General features: G+C 57.6%; 1 protein-coding gene across 1 annotated transcript; it reads right to left on the bottom strand.

The window, feature by feature from the left end:
• Window positions 1–1,298: 1,298 nt before the first annotated feature.
• On the bottom strand, window positions 1,299–12,903 carry CCDC157 (coiled-coil domain containing 157). Its single transcript, XM_021703546.1, has 11 exons — window positions 12,792–12,903; window positions 9,962–10,220; window positions 7,975–8,146; window positions 6,614–7,259; window positions 5,943–6,020; window positions 5,401–5,591; window positions 3,895–4,071; window positions 3,540–3,741; window positions 2,321–2,484; window positions 1,815–1,903; window positions 1,299–1,727 (listed from the first exon to the last, which is right to left on the bottom strand). The coding sequence occupies exons 2-11, from the start codon at window positions 10,207–10,209 to the stop codon at window positions 1,478–1,480; spliced, it is 2,217 nt and encodes a 738-aa protein (XP_021559221.1). The 5' UTR covers window positions 10,210–10,220; window positions 12,792–12,903; the 3' UTR covers window positions 1,299–1,477.
• Window positions 12,904–14,713: the final 1,810 nt, after the last annotated feature.

Below are 14,713 nucleotides of genomic sequence, written 5' to 3' on the forward strand. Positions count from 1 at the left end.
GAAGAGGAAGTCAGAAAGTTGAAGCAGGAAGGGCATTCAGTGCATGACAAATTCTCTGTTGCTGACTTGAAGATGGAGGGGGCCAGGAGGCAAGGGAGGCAGACAGCCTCTAAGCGCTAAGAGTGGCCCCTGGTGACAGCAGCCACAGCAAGGAGGTGGACCTCAGTCCTACAGCTGCAAGAATCGGAATTCTGCCAGCAATCAGAACGAGTCTGGGAGTGGGTTCTTTCCCAGAGCTGTCAGAAAGGAATGTAACCTGGCAGATACTTTGACGTGAGTCTTCTAAGATCCTGAATGGAGAACTCAGCCACAGGGCCCGAACTTCTGACCTCCAGAACTGTGAGCAGAGGGGAGCTGAGCTGTGATGGGTCCTCCCCCTGGACTTGGGCCCACGCCTCTTGCCTCAGGGACCCCACCCCAAGGGCTGGCTCTCGCCTGTGAAGGGCAGGGCCTGGGCATCCCAGTCTCCCTCAGCAACGCCAGGCTCCACAGAAGCCAGAGTTGGGCAGATAGTGGCCATGGCAGTTCAGCTACACACATGGCCCTTCTCGACCCTTCTCTGTAAACTGAGGCACTCTACCTGTTGGCCTTCTCACCAGGGGAAAATGTCATAGGAAGCTGGAAGTGCCCACCCTGAGAAGTCCTGAGCAAGGCCTTAGAGCTTGTCCTTCACTGACGTGGTGACTCAGGGCAGGCTGGAGGCTTCGTGGAGAAAACTGGACTGTGGGCCTGGCACGGCTGGGTGGCATGAGTGCTGGGGCCCCAAAAGACAGGTCTGGGAAAGCCAGGGCTTGCTGGGTGTCCCACTGTCTGGTTAGGTGAGGCCTTGCCCTGCCTTCTAGGGATCCAACCTCCTGGATTTAGAGAAACCCTTTGTGACTCACATTTCCTGAAGGTGAATAGTTCCTTAGTAAAAGGAGGACTGACTTTCTTGGGTCCTTAATGTCCCCATCCTGGGTTCAGGGCTGGGGCTGGGGAAGGCTTCCCTGGCCTCTGCCTGCCTCTGTGAGCCCAGAGCCGGGACCCCCTCCTCTGACTCCTTCCTCACTGGACCTACCTTGGCAGCTGCTTTCCTTCCCTGACATACCCCCTACCCTGACCCTGCTCTCCATTGGTAGGGGTCGCTGAGTCCATGTCACCGTTTTGCCCTTGCTGTGGGGGTTAGAAGACTGCCTTTGGCCTGGCCCAGGTGCTAACGCTTCTTTCTGTCCTTGGTGTGCTCTCTTCTCCCACTGCCCTGTCAGGACAGAGGCAGGGAGCGCTCACTTACTGAGGCCTCACAGTGTGCCAGGCCTCTGCTGGCAGATGACCGGCAGGGCCTGGGGACTCGGTGGTCCCTGCCCAGAACGGGGAAGGAAGGACTCTGCCTCTGGCTCAGCCACTGCTGTGAGGCCAAGGGAGCTGTGGGCACATGGCTGGGGCTTTATTACATTGAAGGTTGCCAGCTACCTGCCCTCCAGCCCCACCGCCCGGCAGGCTACGTGGGCCGCTCCTGGGGCTGGTATGCAGGGCTGGCCTGGCCCTGGCCTGGTGACAGTCTTCTCCTCAGCCTGGCCAAGGCCCGGATGGGGTTCTGAGCACAGTTGGTTGAGTGGGTCATGTCCTCCAGGGAGGACCCGCCAGGCCGACTGCAGGACGGCTGAGGTGGGGATGCCCGGCGCTGGCATGGTAGGGTCCTGCCCGCGCTGGCTGTCCTGCGGCTAGGCAGCTGCCGCCTGCCCAGGGGCCTGGGGGAGGACCAGATGGCAAGACCCCCTGTGAGTGAGGGGGACCAGCCCACCCGTCTGCCCCACCTCCATCAAAGCCTTACTCACCCTGGGGATGCGTTCTGGGCCTGGGCTGGGGACACTGTTCCCTGGATTCCCTTGCTGGGAGGGGCCCAGAGCTGGTCCTGGGGGATCAGCTGCAATGAAAGGCAAATTGAGAAAGGCCCAGAAAATCTCTCTACACTGTTCAGCGAGGGTGTCCTCGCCATGGAGGAGAAGGGAGGGCCCAAACCCAAACCCACAGCCCCTTCCTCTCAAGGGCAGGGTTTGGGGAGCCCTCCAGGGCCACCCTAGCCACGGTAAGTGTGGGAAGTTTGGCTTTCTGACAAGGTTCCTGGTTGTCCTTGAAATAAAGGCAACAAGAGCTGGAGGGGGAATTTTGGAGCCTGTAGGCACTGTACCACCCGCATGCCTGCTTGAAACGCGGAAACCACATGTGATGAGGCAGGCTTGCAGTAGGTTCCCAGGGTGGGGTCTGAAGACCTGCTGGGTCAGGAGCCTCCTCCAAGTCCCCAGGGGCTAGCCCTCTCAGGTTGAGGAGCCAAGCTGCCCACCTTGAGGCTCCCCTGCTGGGCTACCTCCCGGATTTTGGACAGCATAGACCGGAGCCGCCCATTCTCCTCCTGCAGGACCCGGATGCGGATGTCGTTGGCCTGTACCTGCCTCTCCATGTCATCTGTAACATCGCCGGAGCCTGCAGGGACATACTCTCTGTTACCTCACCCCGCCAGGGCTGCCTCTGGTGCCCAGTGGAACAGGACCTCCAAGGGCACACACGCCAGCTGGGGTATGCCTTGGGTTGGTGGCCTGGCGAGCACAGGGGAGCCGAGCAGGTCCGGGCACCAGGCGCCCCCCCCTATCTTCCTTCTCCTGAGGCCTTGTCCTGGTTTCCCACCCCCTACCTGCTGGGAAGTGACCAGCATTGTAGAATTTGAGAGCTGAGTGGGATCTCAAGCTCACTGAAGACTTTGTAACTAGACAAGAGAGTGAATCTCTTCCAAAGCCTCCTGTTTTCAGAGGGCCAGAGAGACAGGGAGGTGTCTCAAGTCACGCAGCCAGCTCTTGGGTATGAGTCACAGGAATTCAGCAAACACGTTCTTTCCCACCACTTGGGAGATGAATGCTTTCTTTCTGACTCTGAACCTGAGCAAGTTGCTGCCTGCTTTGGTTCTCGGTCTTGTGGTTTGTGAAAGGGCTGTTACCCATCTTATGGGGTGGATCAAAGGACAACGGAAGGGCCTGGCACATAGTGCTCAGGACTGATGACTTATCGTGACCAGCTAAATTGCAGTGGATCTTCCCGACAGCTCCACAAGTGGATTCACCATCCAGGGGTGAGGGCTGGAGGGCCTGAAATGAGAACCTAGGTTGCCTGGCATCTAGTCCTCTGCTGAGACAGGTACCTAGCACTCCTGTACCATGGGGTGCGTGACACTGGACACTGGACAACTGGAGCGGTGCCCCTGAAGCTGACCCCGTGGTGTGGTTTGGGGAGACACCAGGACAGGGGACACCAGGACACTGAGCAAGGACTGGCATGTAACATGGTAAAGAGCACAGGCTACAGAGGCGGTTAGACCTACACACAGACTCAGCCATTCAACAGTGGGCAGTCCCCTCGCCTCTGGGCTTCTGTGTCCCCATCAAACAGAGTGGCTAACACATGAAGCACCTGTGTGTCCTGGGGACTCAGTAGGGACCGTGCTGCAGGCTGGGGAGCTACAGACTCCAGTGTCTTGCCCAGGTGAGCCCTCAGCTGCCTATCCGGGCCACAACATGCCCTGGCCACCACCTCTGGGCCCCTACTTGGGATCTGGGCCTCGATGGGTCTGTGCAGGTCTGGAAAGGCCACCAGCAGCCGCTCCCGCTCCCGCAGCTCCACGAGCTCTCGTTCCAGCTCCGATATGGTCAGCCGCAGATCCGTCGTGGCCTGCTCCAGGCCTTGCTTCTCCCGTTGCAGGCTCTGCAGCAGCTCCTGAAGCAGGGGGAGGCTCAAGCCTTGCCCAAGGAATGGCTCCTGGCTCCCCTGGGGACACCCCCCTCCCATCTAGACACGGGACAGGCCTGCAGGCACTCCGCCTGGAGAAAGGGAAGAGCTGTCCCGCACCCTCACCCTGCTGGCTCCTACCTGCTGGGCCAGGAGCTGGCTCTGCCCCTGCTCCCTCTCACTCTGTACACTCTGCAGCTGCTCCTCCACCTGGGCCCGCCGGGCCTCGGCCTCGTCCAGGCTGCCCCGCAGCTCCTCACGCTCCCGGTCCAGGCTGTCCAGCTGCTGCAGCAGGGCTCGCTGTTTGGACTGCAGGGACTAAGCCAGGGCGGGCAGGCAGGGAAGCCGTGAGGCCCACGGGGCAAGGCCCAGCCATGGGACAGGGGAGGACACGGTATCTCTGACCCTCCTCCTTGTGCCCTGTCTGTGCAGAGAGGAGGCTGTGCACATGTGTGTAGCAGAAGGGGCCGAGGCGAGACAGGTGCACACCCCACTGGACCCCTCCAACCCAGTCAGGGCCAGGCCCCCCAACTTGCAGACCCCTATCCCTTTGGAAAGCAATCGATTGACTATCAGTCTCGTCCCCTCTCTTTCCAGTCACAGTCTCCACTGGGAGAGGAATTCTGGGCATACATTTTCTTCTCCTTAGGTCTCCCGTGTCCCATCAGCCCACCTCACTTGGGACCCACTTTTCCTGACACCCACTGAGTGCAAAGCAGGAAAAACCAGTGCTGGTCTGCTCCAAGTCCTGGCTCTGCCTCTGGCTAGCTGTGCAGCTTTGGGTAATTTCTTTAACCTCCCTGAGCCTCAGTCTCCTCATCCATAAATAGGGATGATGAGAGTATCTACCTCCTATTGTTGTGGTGAGGAAGAACAACAAGAGGGCTACAGAGTCTGAGGCCCTGCACCTTGTTCACAGCACATATCTGATACCTGGTGACCATGACTGTTTGCAGGGCACTGAGAAAAGCACCTGCTTGGCATTGAAAGGCTTTCTCAGCCTGGGCCATGCCTGACGGTGGGGACTTCTACCTGGGGTCTTGCTTTCCCCGCCGAGCCTCTGAGAGTAAGACCAGTCAGGACAGTTCTCAGCCCTATCCCCTGCTCTAGGTGGCAGGTCACTTGCTCCCTCAGCCCTACCCTTAAGGATTCCTACAAGGCCCCAATGCCCAGGGCACAGCTGTATCCTGGGCCTCGGCTCACCCTTTGTCCTCCCTGTCCTTCCTCTGACTGATGGACTAATCATTAGCCCTTGGCATCCAGTTCAAAGGCCACTTCCTCCCAGAAGCCATCCTGGATTCCCACAAACAGATGGGGCTGTCCCTCTGTGGACCCCTGCAGTACTTTCCCCGCACCTCTTAGCCATCTGATGGCAGAGCTATGGTGGCCTAGCTGCTTGTCCTCAAGGGGTGGCAGGGCGTTCCTCCAGAACAAGGCCTCCTTTGGCTGTATCTGTCCCTGGATCACTGTTTCCCCAGGGCCCGGGGTTCAGGGGAGGGCTCAAACTCTTGGTAAAGATCAAACAAAAACCTGGGTGTGTGTTTGGGAGCAAGGTACCCTACCCAGGTAAACCCCCACCCCCCACCAGTGGAGCTCTCTCTTCCTGCAGCCTACATCGCAGACACCCCCAGGTGCTGGGGGCCTCACCTCCTGGTGGCGGACCATGCTGTCAACACGGGCCTTCTCCTTGTCCAGCTCTGTGCTGGCCCAGTGGATCTGCTGGCTGGCCCCATCCAGCCGCCCTGCTAGCAGCTGCACCTGCTCCTCCAGCTGCTGCACCTGCCTCTCGGCCTCTGCCCTGCGCTCGGCCTCCTCTTGAAGCTGCCGGGCCTTTGTCTCTGCAGGATTGAGTGGGCACGGGAAGGGGGAGAGCAGGCGAAGCCTGGGTGCAAGTCCCCGCACTGCCTCTGACCCAGGATGGGACCTGAGGTGGGGTGCGAAGGGTCACAGCCTGTCTCTGGGCCTCAGCGTCCTCAGCACAAAATGCGGCTCTCAACCCTTCCATGGAAACAGAAGGTGCTCTCTGGGTGGGAGGTGGCACCCCAACTCCGGCCATCACCCAGCAGTGTGGCCAGTCAGGCCCCGTCTCGTGGTTCCCAGAAGCCCGGGGGACAGACAGAGGGTGCTCATCCAGCTGCACCACCGAGCACAGCACATGGGGTACAGGGCCACATGATGGGGTTCCTCACCTATGGCCTGCATGGATTCCTGTTGCTGCTTCAGCTCCCCCTCCAGGGTGGCCACCTTCGTCTTGAGGTCACTTGTTTCTACGGCAGTCGAGAGAGAGAGGCCCTTCAGAGGCTCCCTTGGGCCTGGCCGGTGCCTTCACGCCCAGCGCACCCTGCAGCGTCGGGGCAGCCGGTGCTGTGTGGAGTGGCTGCCTGGGCCTGCAGAAGGTGCCAGAAGGCCTGGGCCCCCCTTCCCCCTCCTTCCTATTGGCCGGCTGCCAGGTCTTTACACGGCTCTGGGCCTCCACAGAGGTGACAGGCTCAGGAAAGTGACCTGCCCAAATCCCTCAGGCCTCCCACCACCAGCGGGCACTGGCTGTCTCTCTGCCTCAGCTCCCCCGAGGGTCCCCCTCAGGGACACACAGGAGTGGGCGGATGAACTCCCCGGCTCCCGTGCCCTCGGAGGGGCCAGCCCTGAGGCACGTGTTCTACACCACCAGCTCCAGTGCTCCCCGGTGGGACGAAGCTCCGGTTGCCTGCAGGGTAAGCAGCTTGCTGAGCTGCCTTCCCTCGGTGTCTCTGACCCCACTGCCTAGCCTGCGTTTCTTCACCCCAGCGATGTGTCCCTTCAGCCCCGCGCTAGGGCTGCAGCAGGGCCCGGGGACTACAGGCCCGGCCTCCGGGGCACAGACCTGTGAGCAGCTGCTGCCTGTTACGCCCCCACTCCACCAGCTGCCGTGCGGCCTCGTCCGCCTGTCGCCGCCGCTCCCCCTGCTCCTCCTGCAGGGCTTGCTCCAGCTGGCCCACCTGCTGCTTCAGCCCGTCCTTCTGCCCCTCGGCCTCTTCCAGCTGGGCCCTGAGTGGCCCAACAAGCTGACTGAGGGCCCCCACGTGCTTACTGAGGCGGGTCAGGTCTTTGCTCTGCTCTGCTGCCCAGTGGCCCACGGTGGCGGCCGGCAGCGGCCTGAGGCCCATGCTGTCCTGCACCAGCTGCTGGAACTGGCCTAAGGACGAGGGCAAGTTCTGGCTCTGACACAGGCCTATGAGCACCTTGCCCACCTCCCGCAGGCTGCCCTGGACGCTGGTGCATGCATCACAGGGCACCAGGGCCGTCTCCACCGTCTGGGAGTGAACGCTCCTCCTGTTCTTGGCAGTCCTGGCTGGACACTGCGGGGAGACTCTGACGGGGAGGCTGTCCGGCTCTTGGCAGGTCTGGGGCAAGCCTGGCGTCGGGGAGGGGGGCTTGATGACCTTGGCAGTCACAAATTCAGGGCTCCTGGCTGGCTCGCCCTTGGCTGTGGGCTTGGAGGTGAGGGTCTCCCCTTGGTTTACCCTTTTCTGTGGTCAGGAAAAGAAAGGGAGAGCAGATGAGGGAGATGGGCCTGGGAGGGGACCAGTTTCCTGGGGATTATTCTGTGCAGCCTCTCCTGATGCTCAGACCCTTAGAGGTTATCTGACACCAATGTGAACAAGAGAGAGAACCTTCTTTCTTCGCTGCCTCAACTTACCAAGCAGGCCAACTCTCTGCTGCCCCTGTCCCCCTCCCCAGGCTCCGTGCAGTTCCGTGCGTGGTACGAGAGTGTAACAGTGAAGCCACCAGCTCCGTGCTGGTTATGGGGTTCTTGCCCAGTGGACTTGCTTGTTCTTATGTCACCATAGCAGCTCTCAGTTTTCCTTTCCTCCCTGTTACGGTGATTGTGGTCCTCACGGGGATTTGTGAAGATTACAGGACAAGCCATAACAAATGGTGCGAACGTTTAACAGTATCACCCAACAACGCCCCGAGACGTAGAGACTGTTATTATTCCCACTGTACAGATGAACAAAGTGAGGAGCAGGGTAGGCTCAGCATAAACAGCAGAGCCAGGGAGCCCAGACATGACCCCCGAGGCCTGCATTGCTAACTGCACGCTGCAGGGGCCTTGACTGGGAGGCTCCAGAGTTGACACTGTACCCCTTCAGACAGCGTGAGGCCAGTGAAGGTGTGCACGTGTGGTGTGCAAGAAAGCTGGGACTGGGGCAGGGCGGACAGGTGTGAGGGTGACTAACCCACCTGGGGAGCTGCCTGCTGGTAGATCACGCCCAGCCTCAGCAGGCTGTTCCAGAAGCGCCGCACCGTGAGCCCCACAGACATGCAGGGCCCCACAGCCCGGGTAGGGGGCACTGTCTGCTCCGAACCGAGGTCCTCCAAGAAGCTCGTGCAGCTCTGAAGCAGCAGCAGCAGCCTGCAGGCAGGACGGCAGGGTCAGCTAGGGTAGAGCCTGGCACCAGCGTGCTGCACACCACACAACTAGCAGCCTCTGCTCTGTGGACCCGGGGGGCCTTAGAACATGCTCTGCTGGACTGGCTTCAAATCCAAGAGCCACTTCCTCCAGGAAGCCCTCCCTGAGGGCTGAACTTGGGGGCGTCTTCTGGGCCTCCTGGCTGACAGCACTTCCGCCTGGCTGTTCCCCACCACACTGGGATGCTCTGGCCAACTGGGTCTCGCTTCAGTTGTCCTACGCGTGCTCCGAAAGTGCTGGGTGGGTGGCGCCATTACATCACGTGGCTCAAGCCTTCACCTTACAGAGGACAGAGCTGAGCCCCTGGGAGCGGAGGGCCTGCCCACAGCCTCAGGGTGAGCATGCTAGGGGTCTATCCTGACTTCAGTGTTCAAAATTAGAGTCGGGCTACTTTTAAGGAAGAGAGGCATTAGAAGGACAAGTTTGTATGTGCATGGGAACCGAACTATTTTAAAGGAAGAGGTATTGTATTTACAAAACATACTGGGCAGGTAAGTGACCTTGTCTTGTTCCAGGTGCAGAGGGGTCATCCTAAACTCACTAGGGTCTTGGGCAGAAAAGGCCTGGGGGAGGAGACACCAACTGCCTCCAGGCCCTGCCCCTCGCTGAGCTGAGGTGTCTTCCTCTGTGAATGGGGACAACTGTGCCGGTTGCAGTGCTGTGGGCAGCACGGTGTGGGGCGGGGGGGGGGGGCGGGCGCCTGGAAAGAAGACAGAGCATGGTCTTGACAGAGGGGGTGGGAAGACATGTGAGCAACAGCTTCACAGGGGCATAGGGAGACTGGGCCTTGATGGATGAGTGGGGCTTGGCCAGACCAGGAAGGATGGGCAGGGCGTTCCTAGTAGAGGGCGGCAGGGAAAAAGCAGGTGTGTTCGGGGCGCCTGGGTGGCTCAGTCGGTTAAGTATCTGCCTTTGGCTCAGGTCATGATCCCAGGGATCATGGGATTGAGCCCCGCATCGGGCTCCCTGCTCAAGGTGGAGCCTGCTTCTCCCTCTCCCTCTGTTCCTCCCCGCCCCCCACTCATCTGCTCTCTCTCTCTCTCTCAAATAAATAAATAAAATCTTAAACAAACAAACAAGAAGGAAGGTGTGTTCTGTGCTTATATGTGTTTAGCCTCTCACGGGTTCCAAATACTTTCATACTGAGGGTGCCTCCATGCCTCTAGGTGGTTACCCTGGCTTCTTTGTCCCCAGGCAGGTCATGCCCAAACTGTCCTTGCCTGTCAGGTCTCCATGATTTCTGTGTATGGTTTTGGTCACAGGGAACCTGGGTGGTGGTCCCCAGGAAGTGGAAGGCTGATGGCCATGTTAAGTTTAATGAGAGTGTAGAACTAGAGGGGCTGCGGGGCAATCTTCCCAACAGGGCCAGAATCTGGAAAAACACATCCCATGTCTGACCTTGTGACACACACTGGGAATGGCACAGCCCACAAGACACCAGGAAAAAGGGCCTGGGACGGAAACTCTGAGCAGCAGCTGTGGTGTCCCCAACGCACGGAAGGCCTAAGGAGGCGGCCGACAGAAGCTGGAGAGGTGGCCCTCAGAGCTGCAGTGCTGCAGAGACCAACAGGTCTCCCTGAGGGCAGACAGGAGGGGAAAGCACAGCACGCCACACAAGCTGAGATGGCGATGAAGGCCTTGAGGTGGCAGGCCTCTTGATCCCTGCTGCGGGGAGACGGGAATTCCCGAGGCTGGTCTACCGGTTTAAGGGGCAGATGCCAGCATCCCGAGATCACCAGGTTCAGTCAAGGCCCTCACCTGTCGATGACCAGCTCCAGCAGAACAGCATGGGACAGCTGCGTGAACTCGGGGTCACCCGGCACATGGTCATAGTGCTCTAGCAGGGCCACCATGTCCAGGTCGCAGGCCACGCGGTCAGGGAACTTCCAGGAGGGAAAGCGCACAGGCCCGGCTCGAGAGAACACATCCACGATGGCGCCCTGCAGGTCAGTAAGGTCCTTGCGCAGACTGTCCATGCAGGACTGGCTGCCCAGCAGGTACGCCATCCTCGGGGCTCCTGGGGTGAGCAGAGAGGGTCCCCGTTAGCCAGAGCCATGTGGCTGCTGCTGGAGGAAACTTCCTAAAATCCCGCTCTGCCCAGTCGGTCCTAGGCCAAAAGTCCAACCTAGACCCTGGGGAGAAGTCTTTCCCGGGCCCAGGCCATGGGCCCATACCTGGTACTGGAGAGACCTCACCATAATCCCGCTCGTCCACCCTGCCCCACGTCTACACTGCCAGTTCCCTCCGAGGGCCTGTGTGTGCCAGACCCCTGCTAAAGGCTGGGCAGATACAGCTATGAATAAGAAGCACCCCCAGTCCTTTTCTCCCTGCGCAAACCATTGACTAGGCAACTGACGACTAAGAGAAAGTTGTAGCTACAGCATGACAGGACAGTGCTGGATCCTGCTGGGCCACTGTCATCTCCCACCTGGACCACCGCAGCTGTCTCTTGGCAGGGCCACAGGGCTGCCCCCTCCAAATGACACACTTCAGCTCTAGAGATCTGGCTCAAACCGGATCTGATCAGGTCACGCTGGCCAACGCCCCTCACGACTCCTAAGGGAGAAAGGCCACCTCTGGCCGCAGTCTCCCCGCAGCCCTCTCTGGTCCCCACGCCACCACCCCACACTCTGCATTCCAACCCCCGTCAGCTCCAAGCAGCAGCTCAGGTGCAGGCACTCATTTCTGAACCTGGGCCCATCTGTCCATTCTGTCTGAAACACGCTTTCCTCATCCAATTCCCATCAACCGCCTAATTCCTCCCATCCTTCGGGCTTCCTGGATATCACCTCCTCCAGGAAGCCTTCCCTGAGCACCCTCCAGGCTAGGTGAGATCATCTCTCTGGGCTTCCCCCCATCTGGGCCCTGATCCCTCTCTGCTGGAATGGCCTCCACGCTCCAGGCCAGGTCCCCAGTCCACCTTAGCCACTGTGGTATCCCCAGTATGGCCAGCCTAAGGCCTGGCCCATGCTAGAGGCTCACTGGCAAGTGAATGACTGAGTAATTGAATAGAGAAACTGAAAAGAATCCACAAAGAAAAATTTAAATACATTGATTTTGGAGGGGGGAAACAAGTCTTAAGGTGTAAGAGAGGAAAACCTGAAAATTTGTATCCATACCCAACCTAATCACTCTGGTGATAGGGGGCCCATTATATGTGAATGCAGAGTCCCAGTCCTGCCTTTTCCTGGCTGTGTGGCCTCAGGCAAGTCACTGTACCCCTATGAGCCCTAGCTGTCTCAGTTGTAAGATGGGGACACGATCCCCAACCAGGCCGGGTAGTTGTGAGGTCATTAAAGGCATCCAAGAGTAAAGTGCTTGGCGCAGGGCAAAGACACCAGTAAAAGTGCTCAGGCAGTAGGGACCATTAGTCTAGTGATTACTACTCTTAGCAGTAGCAACAGCAAAGACCATCCTTGTCTGTAGCCACTGCCTGCCTTCTGTATGTCCCCTTTTCCCCCTGCAGCCCACACAGAATGCTTCTCGTCCATCTCTGGAGTCTGTGGACATCTGAAGCCAATGATTTGGATGAATGGCCCCTGGTCCTTGACTCAGAAGGTGGAGAAGCATGACACTGTCCTGGCCCCTCCAGTGGCTCATCACAGGCCTTGCCAGTGTCACCCTCTTCTCTCTGTTCAGAGCTGGGCAGCCCTGGTCTCTCCCCACCCTGCAGCAGGGTCTCGTGTCCTTTGTGGATTTCTCAGCAGCAGAAAGTGCTTCCTTGTACCACAGCTCCTCCCTGCAGTGTGGGGGCTGCGTGGGCAGTATTTAGGCCATGGTCGGTCTCTCTGATCCCCAGCAAGTCCAGGCCCGGTGGAGGAGTCTCTCTTCCTCCGACCTACTTCCAGCTCAACCTCACTCATCCCAGAAAATGGCACCCCGACTATGTGCAACGGGGCACTTCCTCGGATTCCCTTCCTTTACCCCCATCCAAGCACCTAGGGCTGCCAATCCCATGTCCAGACCACACTGAGAACCCACCACTGTGTTCGCCGTGCTGTTGCCTACTCCATCTTCTCCCCAGACTACTGCCACAGCCTTCTGAGGGGTCACCCTCATCCTTCTGCCCAGCACCACCTCGTCTGTCTGTATATGGCCAGAGTGATCATTTAAAAGGCAACTCACCCCCCTGCTTAGAGCCCTTGAATGGCTTTCTATAGAATAAACACTGGAACACTTCCCTGGGTTCTGGCCCTGGGTGGTCTGTTCCCACCTCAGCATCTTACCACCCAGAATGTGCCTTCTCCTCCCCACACTTCCTCCAAATAACACACCTCCCACAGGTCCCCAGGCCAGGTGAGTTCACCTGTTACATATTCTCAGAGCATTCTGTTCTTTTCCCTCCCAGCATACGCCACACTGGCACTGAATTATTATTTGAGTAATTATTTGCAGTTGGCAATCTGTCTCCCTACAAGTGCATGGACTGTCTTTTGAGTTCATTGTGGTATGACCTGGCCACGTGGGCCAAAGGACTTGAGGGCCAGCTGCTGCCCACAGGTCCTGGACACTCAAAGGCACCCAGGGGTGATTCCTGAAGACTGAGCCGGCCTCTCAGGCCTCCCAGAGGACTGGGCCCTGGCCTCACCTCTGCGCAGGTGCCTGCCTGTGAAGCTGGATGTCTGGCTCTCAGGCTAGCCTGTGGGCTCTGGGGCTCAGGTCAGAGGCTCATCCAGGTGCCTGGTTTTCTGTCTCCAGTGCAGGGCTGGCCCCGAGTAGCTCTTCAATCCCTGAGAATGGATGAAGGCAAGAGTGAGTGAGTGGGCAATTAGGGAGGCTTCCTGGCGGGGCAGGGAGGAGGCTGTCCCAGAAGAAGGAGAGGGTGTCCCGGGCTGGAGGAATGGAGCAAGGGAAAGCTCATGTGGGGTCATCTGTCTTGAGCCTGAGCACAGAGGTTGTGCTTTAACAGTGCTAGGCTCTGACCACAGAACCTACTGTGTGCTACTTCCTGAATCTACCTCCTTTATACAGACGAGGAAACTGAGGCTCTGGAAATTAGGGGATTAACTCAGGGTCACTCAGAGTGCTAGGATTCTTGAATCCAACATCTCTGCTCTGTCTTCAGGCCATGATGCTTCTAGGGCAGCACTGTCCAAAAGGAATATAATGCTAGCCACACGTGGGATTTTAAATTTTCTACTAGCCACAAAAAAAATAAAAAGAAATGGGTAAATTAAATATTTTATTTAACCTAATAAACCCCAAATACCATCACTTCAACATGAAATCAATATAACACCATTAAGGAGATTATTTTACAGTGTTTCCTCCATTCAGTCTCAAAATCCAGTGTCTCTCTGATACTTAACAGAACATCTCAGTTCGGACCAGTCACCATTTTCAAGTGCACCACCACATGGAGGGGTGGCCACCGTACTGAACAGTGCAGGTATAGAGGGTCAGATCCTCTGTGTTCAGTAAGCAAATGATTACTGCGTACCTTTGACATCCTGGGCACCGTGTCAAGAAAAGCGTCAGAGAAGGCCATGCAGAGCCCTGTCCCTAGGAGCCACTGTCTACCTCTGAGGATCTCTACAGGGGGCAAGTCTTTGGTATGTCAGCTCTGTCAGTTTCACCCACAGGGCCAAGAGTATCTACCCTACAACACTCACAAACACACACAGGCCCACATCCCTGTACACATATGTCGGTGTCAGACTCTTGTGAGATATTGCCACTTGTGAGATTTTATATCCCCAAGGAATGAGGCAGAAACAAACGGAAAAAACAGACTGAAACATTCTGGGTTTCCTTCCTGGAATGGGAGGGAGGAAAGCAAGCAAGCAAGCAGGCAAGCAGTCCCGCCCTGGGAGGAGGCATATTCAGGTGGCAAAGCACCTAGGACTCGGGAGCTTGTCTGTGAAGACATCGAGAAACACGGACCTGTTCACCCTCAAATAACTACAGCTGCCATCTGGGGCCATCCGAGATACCAACTCCTGTTAGATTCTGGTTCTGATAAGCAACCACAAATGCCAAAGCATCAATAATATGTAAGAGGAAAACACAACCTTGAAAAACATCCAAGGTTACCTCATGTCATTTCTTCTGAACGTTGGGATTTGCCGTTATAAACATGGCTTGAGAACCACTTCAGTGTGTGGCAAGTGAAGGAACATTTGTAATTCTTTTCTCTGTAATTCCTGGGTCTTGAGTGGAACCCTCAGCCTAAAGCTGCTAACCCTGCACTGACTATTCCTGAGATCGTATGGCTGATGGCACTAATTGGGCCACCACTGCCCTGAGGAAGGAGCAGCCCCTAACTCTGCCCTCTCCTCAGTTCCCTCATGCTCAAGATGGACTTTTGACTTGCAGAATAGGGAAGGAGTCTTTCCTCCACTCCCATTCAACATGGAAGCCCCTTCTTTCTCTGAGTCATAGGACTCTACCCCTCTGGTAATGATTAGGCCTACCTCCTGGCCAGTGTCCCTGCTGAGATTCAAGGTCACCACCATGAAAACATTTTGGAAACTCTGAAACCATCTATAAATCCCAGCTGTCAGCCTCTGA

The sequence above is a fragment of the Neomonachus schauinslandi genome, chromosome 14 (assembly GCF_002201575.2).
Source record: "Neomonachus schauinslandi chromosome 14, ASM220157v2, whole genome shotgun sequence".
NCBI lineage: Eukaryota > Metazoa > Chordata > Mammalia > Carnivora > Phocidae > Neomonachus > Neomonachus schauinslandi.

Bases quoted from the DNA above. Each gene is read 5' to 3' on its own strand.
- CCDC157 (XM_021703546.1), bottom strand. From the start codon at position 10,209: ATGGCGTACCTGCTGGGCAGCCAGTCCTGCATGGACAGTCTGCGCAAG. The intron at 5,592-5,942 runs GTGAGGAACCCC...TCAATCCTGCAG, and splicing joins GGAATCCATGCAGGCCATAG to AGACAAAGGCCCGGCAGCTT. The intron at 3,742-3,894 runs GTAGGAGCCAGC...CCCCTGCTTCAG, and splicing joins GCCAGCTCCTGGCCCAGCAG to GAGCTGCTGCAGAGCCTGCA.